The sequence below is a fragment of the Misgurnus anguillicaudatus genome, chromosome 4, assembly GCF_027580225.2.
Source record: "Misgurnus anguillicaudatus chromosome 4, ASM2758022v2, whole genome shotgun sequence".
Classification (NCBI taxonomy): Eukaryota; Metazoa; Chordata; class Actinopteri; order Cypriniformes; family Cobitidae; genus Misgurnus; species Misgurnus anguillicaudatus.
The window spans coordinates 17,630,810-17,645,121 of NC_073340.2; the positions used below are offsets into that span (position 1 = coordinate 17,630,810).

The window sequence follows — 14,312 nt, forward strand, 5'->3', positions numbered from 1 at the left end:
CTGGAAAAGTCACAAAATCTTACTTCACTGAGATGAAGGGAACCATGTTTTTTAACTAAAGAAAAGTGGCTTGGGGGTAAAATTCACCCCAAGGGACATATAAAGGTTAACATTGAAATCACTTGTGCTTGACGCCTCTATCGCAGCTGGTCTGAATGCAGCAGTAGGATTGTATTTTTTTATTAAATTAATTTATATTTGTAATTAATATGAATGCTGCATCCTGTATCAGATCTGTCCCGTGCATCGAACATGCAAAACATTTAAAAACACTATGCTAAAGACAGAGGGAGCCTCCATAACTGGTCTAGGTAACATGAAGTCAATTTATTATATATATATTAAAGTATTGCAGGCTCTCTTCAGCAGTATTTACCACCTTTGGTAGGGTTGCTAAGGGACCTCGATATTTGACCCAAAATAGGTGGAGAACCACTGCTTTAAACCACACATGCTATCTGAAAAGGGAAGTGACTCTAAGTTTACACTTACAGGGTGGAAGACTTCAGATTCAGTTTTCTTTTATGAATCTGCATAACCATTGTAAAGCTCCTCATGTCTCGCCCCTCAGCAGTGAGCGAGACTCTATCGATCAGGACTTTAAAGTAACAGACCGACTGCAGGATCACAGCAGTCCATCGAACAAGTCACCCAGAATACTAGTCACAAATAAGCTCCATCATTTTTGAAAGAAGTGAGGTTGGGGGTGGCTCTTCTAGATGGTTCAGGCAAGGTTTAGCTTCCAAGGATGAATTCTAACAGAGGAGGTGCCCCCATACTGCGGTAATGGATGCATTTGAAACTGAAGGAAATTTCATGAATTTTTCATGCGCACAGAGCAAAGGTGCTGAAAACCGCAATGATGATAGTAAGACAGAAGTAAGCAAACTAAAACACAACAAAGTGAGTGGAATTTTAGTTTGCCGTTTACCGTTATTAAAGCATTGGGTTTATTGCATGCACTATTGAAAAAGAAGAAGAATTATATGGCAATGAAACGAATGCAAACAAACCCATTTGCAGTGACCATGGCATTTATTATGCAATGTGGGACATTTAGAAAGATCTCTAGACAGAAATGCAATATAATATGCATATTATATTATCACATAACTATATTATCCAGCCTGATCTCACAAATTTCTCTGTTACGGGATATTTTGCTCATTTATCCGTGTCATATTTCTCACGGATCTCCGCATTTTTCTGTGTCCGTACCGCGGACTTTCTTTTCCGTGTCAGTTTCACGTATTGGTTACTCAAGTGTTTTTCATATTTTCTTACCATTGTCACTTAGGTTTGGGGTTAGAACGCCTTTCTGTTACTTAAAATGACATGCTAACCCAACTCTAACCCTAACATCAGGCGACAATTGTTGAAAAATCCAGAAAAAATAGTGTAAAACAATAGTTAAAGGGACACCCAAACCCAAACCCCAAATCTAACTGCAAACCTTAGAAAGAGACGATTTAATATACATGGAAGTCGCCATTTCACACCATCATATTTCTACAGTAGCCCTAAATGGACAAAGTATTCTATAGATCACGTTTTGTTATTACGTTGTGTCAGACAATGACGTGTTTGTCATGTGGCATGACTGTGTAGCTTACTATGCATTTAGAAAATTAGGGGTGAGCTGTGGACTAATGTGTGGACCACTGGTTGCAATTCACAGTCTCACTGTTAGATGCCGCTAAAAGTCCCATATTATTATATATAATATTAAAGGTGGGGTGCATGATCTCTGAAAGCCAAAGCCAACACGCTCCTACCCCAATAGAATCGGGACCTTCTTTTGATAGACCCGCCCCACACATACGCAACCCCATGCAACATTGTCAGTTAGTAGACACGCCCCTTACTGCTGATTGGCTACAAGTGTGTTTTGGTACTCGGCCCTAATCCCTTTTCCAAAGTGTTTTTCAAAAATCATGCACCCTGCCTTTAACCGAATGCTCTCGGTACGTATTATAAATTCATCAAATACTTCAAATCCACTTAATCAATTCAGAAATACCAGTTTGTTGGCAGAGTCTTTAAATACTGTAATTGCATGTTTTCAGTGGAAAGATTAAGGTTATTTCAAGCATTTCCATGCCGTGGACAATTCCGTGTCCAATTATCCAGAGATGTCAAATGGGAAACACTAAAGTCGGATAAACAATCAAAGTGCTTTACTCAGAGGACATTGCCTTTACTGCACAACGGAGAGAATAATTAGGCATGCAATACTGTTAATTACCGTACATCTACTGTAACTGCATCTAGTGAAATGTGATTCAAAAACTGCAAGGTAAAAGACATTGAAAGACTGTCCATAATGTTTTGCATTATCGTTATAACTAAGATATTATTTGTTTGTCTCTTGATTTGTATTATTTGCCTTAAAAATCTCAGCTTGCACTCGCTTCATATCTCAGTTGTAAATTTTGTCTGTGAAAGTATCAATGACTTAATGTACTCCTACCCGTCCTGTAATTCACGCTAATGAATAAGCTGTAATTTCTGAACAACAAACAGTGCTGTGGATTTAACTGTACAGTCTGACCACTCACAGCCACACACACAAGTGGAGAATTTGGGACTGTAGACATTTCCCACACCAGCATATAACCAAGTTATAATTGTACTTTATTTGCTTCTGTTCTTGTTCTTCACAGTTGAAGAACCAAAACTGAAAATTACTCACCCTTATGCTATCTTAGGTGTATATTATTTCTTTCTTCACAACACAATTAAGAGTTATATTAAATAATATTCTGGCTTTGCTTAGCCTTGTAATGCAATTGAATGGTGGTCGATTAACTGAAACTCATGCAGGTTCAAAACCGAAAGCCAAAAAGAGCATCAAAGCAAATATGGAGGCAAGTAAACAACAAAAGCTCATTGGTTCTTGCACGTCTTATGACGACACTGTAAAAATTCCTTGTTGCACTTAAAATTTTAAGTTTAATCAACTTGAAATTATAATTAATTTCGACTTTCTTGACTAGTAAAGAGTTGCTATAAATGATAAAAATAAAGTTGAAAAAACGAACTTTATTTTGTATAATTTATAGCAGCTCCTTAGTAGTCAAGAAAGTTTAAATGAATTGTAAATGCAAGTTGATTAAACTTAATTTAAAGGTGCCCTTCCTCGGTCATTTAGATTGTTTTATACTCTTGTCTGAGGTCTACTCATGACTTTCGCGTGGTTTTTACATCCAAAAACATCAAAAGCAATAGGGTGATTCTCACAAAACCATTGAAACACCACGGCACTAATGATTTAAGCTTTAAAATGTGTAATATAGTAACATTAAAAAGCATCAGAATTAACACAATACTGTGTTCTACCTTGCACAATGTGTGATTTCAACATAAGAATTTATAATTGGAAATTTTATCTAATTTTCTGCTGAAATTCTCATTACCGCAATGTGTCCGGCTGTGTTTGAACATGCGTTATGTTGTAATTTAATCAAATTAACACAAAAATATTAAGAAAAAAAATAAATGAATGTTTTGCTAGACTACTTTAGATGACAGAAAAAATATTTACAGAATATTCATGTATAATAATAATGAAGAAAAATTAGGAAAATTATTTGTCCATGCCTGATGTTCTCATCCTCCGCAACACTTTTTGAGAACAGTTTAAGCACACATACAGAATTTTAATAAAGTTTGATTTTGAGTGACCAAGCACATGGACCAGTTACTTCAAGATGACTACCAGGTAAGATCATTTTTTTACAGTTAATTTGAAATATTGTCTTGTCAGAATGCTTACACAACATTTTGATTATCATTACCGCAACAGATGCTTATTAAATGTTAATTTAATTAATAGAAGCATAATACTTTGCTTTTAAATGCATGTGCAGAATCTCCAAATTATGTTCTTTCAGGTTTGTCATGTCATTTTGAAAATATGTCAGTGTTGATGTTTTCTGACTGTTAAGGTAATGAGATTTTTTAGGACTAATTTTTTAAATTATGTTACAAAAAGTGTTAAATGATAAGTAAAAGTTTTTAAATTAATGTTCCCATTTACTCCAGACTTTGTTTTTCAATGTCTGGTGGGAAAAAAGTAAATTAAACAATTTTTACATTTTCATGCTTGACATTTTTAAAACCAAGTTTTCGTGAGAATCACCCAATAAGTAATAGGCCATTTTGTACCCTGGTTTTGAGGCTGGCTCAAGAAATTATTCATGTTGATGGTCCAGCCGCATTAAAGACCTGGAAGTAAAGGCCTACTGCTAGGATTGGATAACAGTTTTTCATAGTCATACTAACTTTCAATACTCATTTAATCTCATGTGTAAATGTTAAGTGAGTGTCTTAATGTCTCACTTACACACACACATTTTATCATAAACCCTTTATCATAAACCCATAAACCATTCAACTGCATAACAAGAAAAGCCAGAATATTGCTTAATATAACTCTGATCGGCTGAAAAAAGAAAGTCGCATACACCTACTGTATATTTCTATTTATATTACTATATTTCTGCAAATTTTGTCGACTGCCTGCAATGACTCATTTCCATCACATGAACTTTTATTTCACACCCTGTAGATACCATTCAGAAAATCCCATTTATCTGTTAATTAATGGGCTAATAACCCAAAGAATAGTGGTATCTAGGGATCAACATGCTTTTTGGCAGAGAGGTGAAATTTACTGAGAATGTGAGAGGCAGATAGCAGGCACGAAGCATAAAAATTCACATAAAATAAGCGGAAATCTCGTCCAATAAGGAAGCGCGACGCCGTTCCGGATTTATCTCTCCTGAGATGCACTAAACGCAGCACAAGAGCCTCAATTCCCAGCCAGACAACTAACGGATCTGCCAGATTTGGATGATATGTAAATCCACACTCTCGTCTATTTAAAGAACTCAGGCTGCATTAACGGTTTAGTTTGTGCGTGATTTTACCCGTTTATGTCGGCTGTCATCAGGCCACTGAGAAAATGTACTTAAAAACTCTGCCAAGGCTAATTTGCATGATAGAAATACAAAACGATTTTGTGCAAGGAGAACATTTTTAATGTTGGTCATATATCACGACCATTTATCACTGTTACAGCTCTCTAAATGAGTACTGTGGATAGCTAAATTATGATTTAATACAAATATGCATAAAAGGCGAAAGGCGTAACAAAGTGGTAGCAATTTCAATGATTTCTCCACAGACTGAAGCTAATATACATAGAAAACACATCTAAAAGTGAGACATTTTGTGACTGTCAATGCAAAAAAAAATATGCATTAGACATGTGATTCTTATAATTTTATTTGGTTTTTATTGTCACAAAAACATGAATAACCTTATACAAAGTGTGCTTGTTTTTCCGCAAAACACCACAAGCCATTATCACTACACGCAAATTTTTCATAAATAACATAAAATACCCAATTGGTATCTAAGGCTTGTCACTGACCCTGTAATTCTCCACTCTCCTTTGTTACCCATTTGTTATTTTATCCAAGGGACCCGAAAACACTTCTTCTAATGATGCAAGACCTTGAGATAAACAAAAACAACAAGCTAACCCTTCCTGATAACAATGGGCACTTCATCATGCTGTATCTCTCAGTTCAATGGTCCACAAAGCAATCTATTCTTCATTCTCTGCCGAAAACAACACGCTTCCCAATGTACCTCCAATTCTCTAATGACTAGCATTCCTCTGATTAACCAAAGCCTGCACTAATTTCCACTGGCTTGCACTGAATGAGAGCCTTAAGCCTGCAGAAGTCGTAAAGGAAACACTTGGCTTATCGCTGCCAATTAACACGCTACGAGATAGCACCACTGGCAATGTGAGAAATCTTGAATGGCAATTTAAAACGAAATGGTTTCGCATTATAATAAAAATGCAAAAGGGTTTTCCTTGTCCGTCAGGTGCCGTTGGATGAATATGGTTCCAGATTTATCAAAAAGATTTAATTAAGGGTGTTTACAGAGCGTACAGAAACAAAAACTTTACTTTTAATCAATGCTGGCTTAATCTTAAGACACTATGATGGATATAAAACATAAAAAGGTCACATGGTTTCTTCAAAACAAAAACTGGAGGGCTACAAACCTATGGGTGCTTTGTACATTTTGTAGAGTATTGCATTAGCAACGCAAAGCTCATGGGTTTGATCCCAGGGATCACATGTGGATCACACATACTGATAATATGTATAGCTTTTCAGTGACTTTGGGTAAAAGTGTCTGCCACATGCATAAATATATAAAAATAGCTGAAAGGATAATAAAATCAGCTTAAATATTTAATAAATGTAGTGTTGTAGTTGTAGAAGTAGCATTGCTTTGGCAGAGCAAAAGGTTGTTGGTTCGAACTCAGGAAACACATAATGATAAATTGTACCTTGTAATGCACTGTTTTGGATAAATGTGTCTGCCAAATAGGGCTGTAACAATACATCGTGCAAATGCGCATTTTCTCAATGAATGAATTTGAATGAATTACTGTGAAATGCCGCCACATCCGAAAGCCAGAGGGCTGCAGAAACTCCACTTGTGCCACAGAAGAAGTAGCATTACACACGCTATTCCAGGAAATGTTTAGAAGAATATTTATATCGCCGTTCCTCAGATTGTTTTAGGTATTTTCATGATAATAAATAATATTTTGAATGATTTTGTTTAATGAGTGTTATGAGTTGTATAAACGACTCCGACTCATAATGATTTTAGATTGATAAGGAATTCTTACTGACCAAAATGCCATTGTACACGCACAAGCTGCGCATGAAACACAGAATCGCTTCTAGAAAGATCTTTTTAATGGGACACGTGATTAATCGTTATAGCTCTACTGCCAAATGTATAAAAAAATCTGCTCAGTTACTGTGATTTTCACGCACAACCACTTCTAAGGTTTACAAAGAATGGTGTGAAAAGGGAAAAACATGTAGTATGCGGCAGTCCTGTGGACGAAAATGCCTTTTTGATGCCAGAGGTCAGAGGAGAATGGGCCGATTGATTCAAGTTGATAGAAGAGCAACTTTGACCGAAATAACCACTCGTTACAACCGAGGTATGCAGCAAAGCATTTGTGAAGCCACAACACGCACAACCTTAAGGTGGATGGGCTAAAACATCAGAAGACCCCACCGGGTACCACTCATCTCCACTACAAATAGGAAAAAGAGGCTAGAATTTTCACAAGCTCAACAAAATTGGACAGTTAAAGACTGGAAAAATGTTGCCTGGTCTGATGAGTCTCTATTTCTGTTGATACATTCAGATTGTTGAGTCAGAATTTGGCGTAAACAGAATGAGAACATGGATCCATCATGCCTTGTTACCACTGTGCAGGCTGGTGGTGGTGGTGTAACGGTGTGGGGGTTGTTCTCTTGGCACACTTTAGGCCCCTTAGTGCCAATTTGGCATCATTTAAATGCCACGGCCTACCTGAGCATTGTTTCTGGCCCCCACAGATCACTAGATCTCAACCCAATAGAGCATCTTTGGGATGTGGTGGAACGGGAGCTTCGTGCCCTGGATGTGCATCCCACAAATCTCCATCAACTGCAAGATGCTATTCTATCAATATGGGCCAAAATTTCTAAAGAATGCCTTTAGAACCTTGTTGAATCAATGCCACGTAGAATTAAGGCAGTTCTGAAGGCGAAAGGGGGTCAAACACATTATTAGTACGGTGTTCCTAATAATCCTTTAGGTGAGTGTATGTGCACCTGTCTGTAAATTTATCATCTACATTTCATTACTATTTTCCAGGACTGTGCGAAGTGTGGTTTTTAGAAACAAGGTCAATTCAGTCTGCAGCATTTTCAATCCTGACCACTGATGATACACTGATAGCATGGATGTCTATAGATGGAGACCCTCAGCGTATTAAGAATACAAAGCATAGAGTACAGTACAAAGTGATACAATATGCATTGCGTCCCTCACAGCACATTTTCTGACAGGCTTGCTGTCAACTAAAGTCATACTAATATAGTTTTTTGCAGTATATTAAATCTATAGGCAGCAGTAAGATTTTTATACTGCATATTGCTCCGGGCCTCGACTTATTTCTCTATTCTCTAAAAAATTTGAAATGTGAACCGCAAATAGTGAAAGCAGTGTTTGGATGAAAGCCGTGAAGTGGACGTGTCAGTCCTGAAAGCTCAGATCAGCTCTGCCCACTACTCACTGCGGCATGAACACACAGCATGAATAAAAACTGAAATCTGTGACTACAACTACAAAGCTGCAATCTTTCTGCCCTTTTCAATATTTTTTTTTAATAATCAAAACACTTATGCCATCATGCCACACAAAGACACTGTATACATTGTTTCTTTTAAACCCTAACCCTAACCTTGAACTTTCCAAAATGACTTGTTTGCTATGAAACAAACATAGCAGCTCTTTGCATGACTCACAAATTAGGTTCTTGGTGTCAGCAATGCTATTGCAAGAGTGTGAGCCAACACATTTAGAGATTAAAATATTTGCTTAGATGTAACAATAATATTGACCAATCAAATTGTTTCATTCCTGTCAAGAAAAAAAACAGATTTTTTATATAAAATTTATGTCTGGTATTAGTCGAAATCTTTGTTCTCATTAAAAATCAAATTGAGAATAGAGTACTGAGTTAAATAATGTACAGCACGCAGTCGTTAAATAAATAGCACCCCCTCTGATCCAAATAGTAGGTTGAATTGACTTACAAAACAGTTGTTTAACCTCATGCTGCATTCTTTTACAGTGTGGGTTTTATAATCAATAATTAACCAGAAAATGTTTGTCATTTGGTCCAAACTCATAATACAATCTGGAACATGCAAAAATGTGTAGGAACAACTTGCATGTTGCATTTGTTATACGTCCAAGCAAAAAAGCACTTCAGGGCACTAACAGCATAATTAAAGAGCCACAGGCAAGACAAAGGCATTATTCCAGTCTGTGACCATAAGAGTGCCATTTAGCATTCACGCTTGGAGCATTCTGGACCACATTAATAGATTCAGGGAAACATCTACTGTATATACCGTAGCTATGTGCACTGTTCCCTGCACTTTTTATAAATCCCGGAATCGAAGTTCCCAAAAAAGAAAGTTTTTACACATATGATTTGCATACCAATGTCCCGCAGAAAACACTGGGTGTGTGACATCAGAGAAAAGGCATACTATTCAATAATTCATGCTACTGTATGAGGCATGGACACTTACAGCTTCTCGTTTGATGTGCGAGGCTTGCATTCTTTGTTCTCACCTGCTTGTTTGAACCTTTGGATCAGGCGCTCTCTGATCCCCCTCTGCAGGTTGAAGTAGTCGTCCTCTTCCTCGGGTGTTCGGAGGTAGAGTGGAATGTGCTGGAAGATGAGTACGTGCTGGCAGGGAGTCTGGATGGCTCTCTGCAGCTGATTCTCCAGCCAGACGTCATGGGCCGTCGCCAGTTCAGGGCAGCCAGATGAGTCGAAGAAGAACTGAGAGTTCAGCACCAAACACAAAACCCCACCAATCCAAAAACTAAAGTAATCATCGCCCCAGTCACGACAGAACTGCTCTACGGTGTCTGGAGTGGGTGCGTTGCCAAGGTCGTGGTTGCCGCTGACAAACACAAGAGGAATGTCAGGGTTAATGCCTCTTAGTGCTGCTTTCAGATCCTTAACTTGATCTTCCCTGAATGAATTTCCTGGAAAATGGAAAGATGTTTGTTTTACTGGAAAAGCCTTATTCAAAGCTAATTTACAGTGATCAAACAAACGCTTACAAACACAGACATTGTTAGATGGCTGTTGGATTTAGTCACTGTAAGAGACAAAGAACATATACAGTATTTTCTAGACTAAAAGTCACAATTTTTTTCATAGTTTGGCTGGTCCTGCAACTTATAGGGCTCTATCTTACACCCGACCCGGCGCAATGCGCGACCAAGTGTATTTTGCTAGTTTCCACCCTGCGCAATTATAATTTTCACGGTTAGCGCCACGTTGTTTAAATAGCAAATGCATATGCGCCCCCTTTTGCGCCCATGGGCGTTCTGGTCTGAAAAAGAGGTGTGTTCAGGCACATTGTTGGCGCGTTGCTAATTTGAGGCAACTAAAATAGACTACGCCATTGACCAACAAAAACCTGCTCTATAGTCTAAAGTCAATGGCGCAATATGTTTTTTTGTTATTTAAAGAGCGCGTTAGTAATATGCGCCTATAAACGGGACGACAATGCGGGTTTGCTTATCACACACATAAATGCACAGCAGCACAAAAACGTTTTTAAATATGAAAGATTAAAGGATTGAATGTAAAATATTATTATTGAGTCTCTTGGACATAAATGAGGACTAATTATAAGACGTTAGAAGGCACAAAGAGCTGCTTCACCTGCAGCCTGGAAAGAAAATAAATGCTTTGCTTTAAACAAATGCATCTGTTTTTAAATGCTACCTCACGGATTTATTGTATATGATGACTCTGTACCTGTGGATATGGTAAAATGAGAAACATTTTTAAGCAATGCTTAAACCTTTTCTTACATACTTGTAAATTATTTTTGATGATATTGGATAGCCAAACAATAAAAGCAATTAAAAGCCTGCTTTTTTACTTCCGTGACTAAAAGAAAACAGGTTTTAAAGGTTTTAATGAAAAAAATAACAATTTCAATACAAGTGAAAAACAACACAATTATTTAACATTAATCTTCTTCCTCCGCTTAGTTTTTCAGTTTACAAAGTCCGTCATCTAAATAGGGATTACGCACAGCGCCAGCCCAACTGGCTTTTAAAGGGGATGAGAGCTGAGACTCACATTGGTTTATTGCACGTTACGCCCAAAATACTCCCATTAATCATTAAAAAAATAGGACCAACCCTTTTCGACCATGCGCTCGGCACACAAACCATTTTTCCTGTCGTTAAATTAGCAAAAGTGGATTTGGACACGCCCATTAAGACGTTGCGCTGTGAGTTTTAGACAATGTGCTTAGATCGTTAAAATAGGGCCCATAATCCTAGGGAGATGACTGGGAAAACAAAGGAAAAACAGGTAAATAGAACGGACAAATATGTACTGATGGATCATGCACAGTAAGACCAGAAAGGTGCGGTAGTAAATAGGGTCAATTAAATCTCCATTTGGACAACATAATGATAAACTAGTTTATCAGTTTACTGTGCTCATGTTATATATGTAGTAGTGCATCTAGCCAATATGTTAAGGATTGTTTTTATTTTAATGCAGAATATATAGAGGCATCCAGTCTCAACGCACTTTTGCACAGTAAAGGCAGACTGTCAAATATTGAGTTCTGAAGCTCATTAATAACAGCCTTGGGTTACCTCTAATATGACAAGTAGGGCATCTTGCTAATTGCCTGCTGTGGATTTGAAACTCAATGAGTAGCGGAGCTGAAATTACAGTTGGCATTAATGACTGCAGTGTTGTGAATGTGCTGTTGACGGTAGACAAAAAAACTTTAGCCAACAAACTATAATTTTAGAGTAAAAGCACAATTACAAAAGATGTGAAATGCAAACAGATTGATATTTTTGAACATGATTACTTTTCAAATGATTCCATTCACACCGACAGCCTTCATGCATTTACAATTTACAGTATGAAAAGATGTTTAATCAATAGTTCTTTCAAAAGGAAAATTATGTCATTGTTTCTTAAATAATGCACCACAAAATTAATTTATTTGTGAGCTACATTCAAAGTCTTCTGAAACCAAATGACAGCTCTGTGTTTGAGGAACAAACCAAAGTCATTGAGTTTAAAATCAGGTTCACGAATAGATTCGTAAAGTGAATCGACTGGTTTATTGAAAAGAAGCAGGTAAAAAAACTATTTGTTTACAAATCAGACTGATGGGTCTCACAACTGATGATTGAATGACTCACTGATCTGGTTGTAGTGGTTCTCAAATGAATAGCCCCCTTGGGGAAAGATTATAAATAAATAATGACTTTAATTTAATTCTGCTCCTCACCCAAAGCTACTGCATGACTTTGATGGTGCTTAACAGACAATTTTTACAAAAAGTAAGACCACTGAATCTTTAAACTCTGTGAACCGGAAGTCATGATTCTACTGTGATGTGATATATTTCCAAGTGAAACAGAATATCATGCAAGGAAAATAGTGGTTGTGGCTTGTGTTTTCCACTGTGCTTTGATTAGGTATAGAAAAGTAGGCGTTTCATTCAGAAATGGAACTGGCATGAGACCATAGACTTGAAAAAATATGGACGTAGTGTCCGTGACGTCACCCATAGGTTGCTGAAGATCGTTTTTGAAGCTTAAAGTAGGCGGTGCCTGCCGTCGCCATTTTGGCCGCGAGTCACCGTGCATCACTCACGGATATCCGAAAATGGGTAAAAAGCCGGGATGTGGGTGAAGCTGAGGCATAGACTGTAAAAAAAAATGGATGTAGAGTCCCTGACACCAACCATAGGTTTCTCAAGATTGTTTTTGAAGCTTAAAGTAGGCAGTGTCTGCCGTCGCCCTTCTTGGTTGCGCGTCCCCGCGCATCACTCGCGAATATCCAAAAATGGGTAAAAAGGCGGGATGTGGGTGAAGCTGAGGCATAGACTGTAAAAAAAGATGGACGTAGTGTCCGTGACACCAACCATAGGGTTCTCAAGATTGTTTTTGAAGTAGGCGGTGTCTGCCGTCGCCATTTGGCCGTGCGTCACCCCGCATCACTCGCGGATATCCGAAAATGGGTAAAAAGGTGAGACGTGGGTGAAGCTGAGGCATAGACTGTAAAAAAAGATGGACATAGTGTCCGTGACATCACCCATAGGTTTCTAAAGATTGTTTTTGAAGCTTAAAGTAGGCAGTGTCTGCCGTCGCCATCTTGGTCGCGCGTCACCGCGCATCACTCGTGGATATCCGAAAATGGGTAAAAAGGAGGGACGTGGGTGAAGCTGAGGTGACTGGTTGCTGAAACCACGCCCGCCTCACTCGACTCTAGTGACAGCAGTGGCTGTTCAACCGTCACTCAAGTGGCCACGCCCTTAATTATGCAGAACTTTAAGGCTTAATATCATTTAAACGGATGAGTTCAAAAAAACTTCACCCTGTCACAGTTGTCATGAAGGGCAGAATTAGCTATAAAGACCAAAAACTATTTTTGTACCAGGCTGTATATATATTATTTTCTACTGTAAAGTTGGCCGTTTTAACATAGGTGTCTATGGGAATTGACTCCCTTTTGGAGCCAGCCTCTAGCGGCCAGTCGATGAATTGCAGTTTAAGTTACTTTCGTATTAGCTTCATCAGAGAGATTGGAAGGTTGAGAGACATGAGACTATCAGTTGGAGGGGGCGGAGTTAACGGATGCTTCCACCCAAGCTGTCTAGCTGACATGATTTTGATTGAAGTTTATGAGGGCATATACATCCTTTTTTAAATAATGACTTACACAAATAAATTGTTTTATAATAAACACTACAATATTACATAAAAAATAAGAATTTTTGGTCAGTTTTGGTTTCATTGGGACTTTAAATATAACTTTTTTCCCACTAACAAGCCATAGTTTGGACAATGCAGGGGCGAGAAAACAATCACACAAATTTCATGGTTATGTTTTCCTACCCCCTCAAAACAAAACAATTCAAAAAAGATTTCTTTATCTCCAAAAGAAATCACTAGCCGATAACATGGTTATTTGTCTCTGTGCACTCTGTGTGAATTGGCTAATTACTACTTATCCTTCGTGATAAAAATTTCCCAATATCGGACACAAAGCTTTGTTTGGATTCCCACTGATTTACGTAACGCTCAATCCCAACAGGTCTCTCTCTCTTTCAGCAGAGCCAAATCCCAAAGAAACCCATTAAAATACCTCCCAAAAGAGATCCCTATCAGCTAAACATACAGAGAAGCAGGAGCTCCTTCAAAGCTGATTTCCCTCTGGTCAGCCCTACAGATGTGCAGCTGTTCCTCTGAGAACTTCGCTTTTATCCGCTTTCAACAGCAATTAAAAGCCTAACGTACGTGGAGGAGAGTACGATACCTCCGTCTCATCCCCTGTCGGATCACATGCCCAGTCAAATGATTTTACAGTCCTCATCAGGATGGCATCAGGTTCACCGCTCTCCAAATCTAATCACCTCCCTCGATAATCTCTCCAGCTGCCAGGCAGGGGAAGTCCTTGAACTGGAAAGCTCAAAAGGATTCTTCGGCGATATCATGGAGCGACCCTTCAATTACAATGTGGAACTTTGCTCGTTCGACACGTCCCTGCTTGCTGTTCATTACGAATTGGTACACAGGAGGTAGAATGGCTGACACAGAATCAGATTTGGCCGCCAATGAGGCTTGAAGAGGTC

At 38.2% G+C, this 14,312-nt stretch overlaps 2 protein-coding genes across 3 annotated transcripts in view; one reads left to right on the forward strand and one right to left on the reverse strand.

Annotated features, from left to right (window-relative positions):
• Positions 1 to 14,312, forward strand: part of zc3h7bb (zinc finger CCCH-type containing 7Bb) — a 497,977-nt gene that overhangs the window by 75,751 nt on the left and 407,914 nt on the right. The gene's annotated exons all lie outside the window — the stretch shown is intronic.
• Positions 1 to 14,312, reverse strand: part of cpped1 (calcineurin-like phosphoesterase domain containing 1) — a 28,829-nt gene that overhangs the window by 6,493 nt on the left and 8,024 nt on the right. For both annotated transcript variants that reach the window (XM_073866844.1, XM_055176305.2), the window contains exon 3: positions 9,244 to 9,666. In XM_073866844.1, coding sequence (XP_073722945.1) covers positions 9,244 to 9,666 — 423 coding nt within the window. The remainder of the gene's footprint in view (positions 1 to 9,243; positions 9,667 to 14,312) is intronic.